General features: G+C 35.9%; 1 protein-coding gene across 4 annotated transcripts in view; it reads left to right on the forward strand.

Annotated features, from left to right (window-relative positions):
- Cep135 (centrosomal protein 135) overlaps positions 1–2,974 on the forward strand; it is a 125,014-nt gene that overhangs the window by 41,028 nt on the left and 81,012 nt on the right. For all 4 annotated transcript variants that reach the window (XM_023711126.1, XM_023711127.1, XM_023711129.1 and 1 more), the window contains exon 14: positions 399–476. In XM_023711126.1, the coding sequence (XP_023566894.1) occupies positions 399–476 (78 nt within the window). The remainder of the gene's footprint in view (positions 1–398; positions 477–2,974) is intronic.

Here is a 2,974-nt window from a genome sequence, read left to right on the forward strand (position 1 = left end):
CCCTAATTCCTTTCTTATACTCTGTTTTTTTCCTCAATATTTTCTGTTCTGAAGGCATACCTTCCCATTTTTTTTCCTAGCCTGCTGGTTTTTTCCCTTTCAAAGTTGTGCTAATGTGGATTGAGCTGTACACACTTGTATTGATGACCCATAGTACTCTGTATCCTCTGCTGTAATCACTTATGGAGGTAGAGAATATAAAAATGAGAATCTATTGTGCTTTTTAAAAAATACCAGAGTATCGTTTTTATAAAATGTTTAATGATTTACTGTCTAAAACATTTCTGGGTTCTGTGGAAAGGCAGTGTAATAGTAGTCTAAACTTGTATTGTCTTATTTGGTGATTTTTGTTTTATTACCTGATAAAAATAAACATTTTGTGTTAAATTCTCTTTCAGAATATCGAGGAAATGAATGCTTTTGGCAAATCAGAATTAGAGAAAACTATTGAACATTTGACATGTGTTAATCATAAGGTAATTGATCAAACTGGATTTGGGGTATTGTATTATATGAAAGTGTCAATTTTAGCTTTAATACAATGGGGTTTTTTTGTGTGTGTTTTTAAAATTTTTTTAAAGTATTTATTTATTTATTTGGTACAGGGTCTCACTGTGCCCCTTGAACTCGTAGTGATCCTTTTATCTCAGCCTTCCCAGCACTGGGGTTACAGGCCTGTGCCACCAGGCCTGGTTTCAGTGGTCAACTTGGTACACCCAGGGTTCCAGGGCCAGTATGGCATGCCATACCAGGGATCAAACCTAGGTCCTTGTGCTTGCCAGACAGGCACTTACACTGCTGAGCCATCTCCCCAGCCCAATACACTGGCTTTTTAAAATTACAAAATATGCCAGTGAAATTATATAGAAATGACTAGGACTATGTATGCTAAAGGCTGATTACTTAGGTTCAGACCTGTCTATCTCCTTGATATCTATAGACAAAGTCACTTGACCTTTCTGGCCCTGTTTCTTTAGTAGAATTAGTACTTCTGGGGGTTTTTGTGAAAATTTAATAGGTTAATAATACATGTAAATAATTTAGAAGAAAGAGCACCTAGCATATTTTAAGCAGTAATTATTGTAGCTTTCATCTTATAAAAATAATTATAAAATGTACACACATGGAGTAAAAAATGAAGTTCATTGTCATTCTTCATTACTGTCCTCCCTCAATATCCTTGGAGGATTGGATCCAGGAAGCTCCTAGATAGCAAAATCCTAGGATGTGCAGGCCCCTGTATAAAATGGCATAGTGTTTACATATAACCTATTCATGTCCTCCTGTATACTTTAAATCATCTCTAGATCACTTATTTCTAATCCACTATAAGTGCTATATGAATAGCTGTCCTGTAGTACATAGGGAATAGTTATAGGAAAAAAGTTCTATACGTGTTCAGCACACATGCAACCAGCATAGATGTAACTTTGTAGTTAGCTGAATCTGCTAAAGTAAAGCCCATGGATGTAAAGGGAGAGCTATACTCTGAGGTAACATTTTTAATAATTTTGAGTGCTTTCTGACAGTCTTTTTCTATTTTGTTTTGGCTACTTTCTATCACTGTTTTTCTCCTCATCATGGGTTATATTTGCCTGCTTTTTTTGGATGCTGAGTAATTAGAGATGGTACTCCAAGCATTGTGAATTTTACCCTATTGATTGATAGTGTGTATTCTTATGAGTATTCAATTTGTTCTGGGATGCAGTTAAAGTATATGAAAGTAGCCTGATCCTTTTTAGTCTTCTAAGCTTAGGTAGAACCAAAGTGACATAGTCTTTTTTAAAAAAATTTTTAAAGAGAGTACTAAATGGTATTAAACCAAAAAAATTATAAGTGATACAGAATTTCACTTAAAGTAATGAATTTCACAGTATTTGTTGTAATACATAGTGTTGTCTTCCAGCCAGTTATTCCTCTTACCAGATATATGTATATAAAATTGGAAGAAGAAAGAAAAAAGAAAGAAGGGTATAAGAAATTAAGAACAGAAAAAGGACAAATAATTGAAAAAAGGAGACAGAACAAATTATTATCTGCTCCTTTCTGTAGACCAGAGGAAATGCACAGTACAGTTGTCCAAAGTATTCTGATTACATACATAGATATATCTCTTCCCCCATTCCTTCTCTTGTCGCTCTCCTCAACTCAGTAACTCTTCTTTTGAATAAGTTCATTCCCTTTTCCCAGTATATGTTATACCCTTAACATATAGTCTTGAACTAATTTTATTTCACTGCTGAGGTGAAGCCTTTTTCAGTAGGCTACCTGCTGTCAAAATGGTAAGATGTTTGAATGAGCAGTGGGAGCAGGTACTATTCCTGGCTTTACTTGAGCCTTGACTTTGTTCCTTCCACTTCCTGATGGCTCTCTCCTTGACCTTGTTGCTTAGTTCTCTGTGCTGAGGTCTGGATAATCAGCTGTACCGATCTCAGGAGCTTTCACTCTGCAGTTCTTATCCACCATCTTCTTTGCAATTTCTTCACTCTGTCATTCCTGCCTTTTGAGCTTGAGGGGACCACCAGTGTTCATCCAGCCTCCTTTTCCTGTGCTCTACTCTGCAAGTTTGCCAGGCATTGCACTGTGCCCATCATGAAGCTTACCTCATTTGCTTTTCATCTCAGGGGGGGGTCTATGTCTATCATTGTCTTGAAAACCAGTTTTTCTATAGTTAGTCCTTGTTTTAGTTATTTCAGGCAGGAGAGTCAATCAGATCCCTATCACTCCAGCTTGATCAGAACCTGAAAGCTAGAATGCACATCTGAAGAAAGTAGTGCTTGTCATTGGAATGAAACTAGAAGATAGGAAATACAAAAGATGTTAAAAGGTTAGAGCATAAAATGGTAGGATCTACTCTCTGTTTAGTTGAATATGAACATATGCTATATAGTTTGAGGACCATATAATAGAATATGTAGGAGAGGTGTATTTAAAGAAGTAATGACTGATTCCTTTACTAGACATTATGAAAACA

Source organism: Octodon degus, unplaced genomic scaffold (assembly GCF_000260255.1).
Source record: "Octodon degus isolate 3935 unplaced genomic scaffold, OctDeg1.0 scaffold00019, whole genome shotgun sequence".
NCBI lineage: Eukaryota > Metazoa > Chordata > Mammalia > Rodentia > Octodontidae > Octodon > Octodon degus.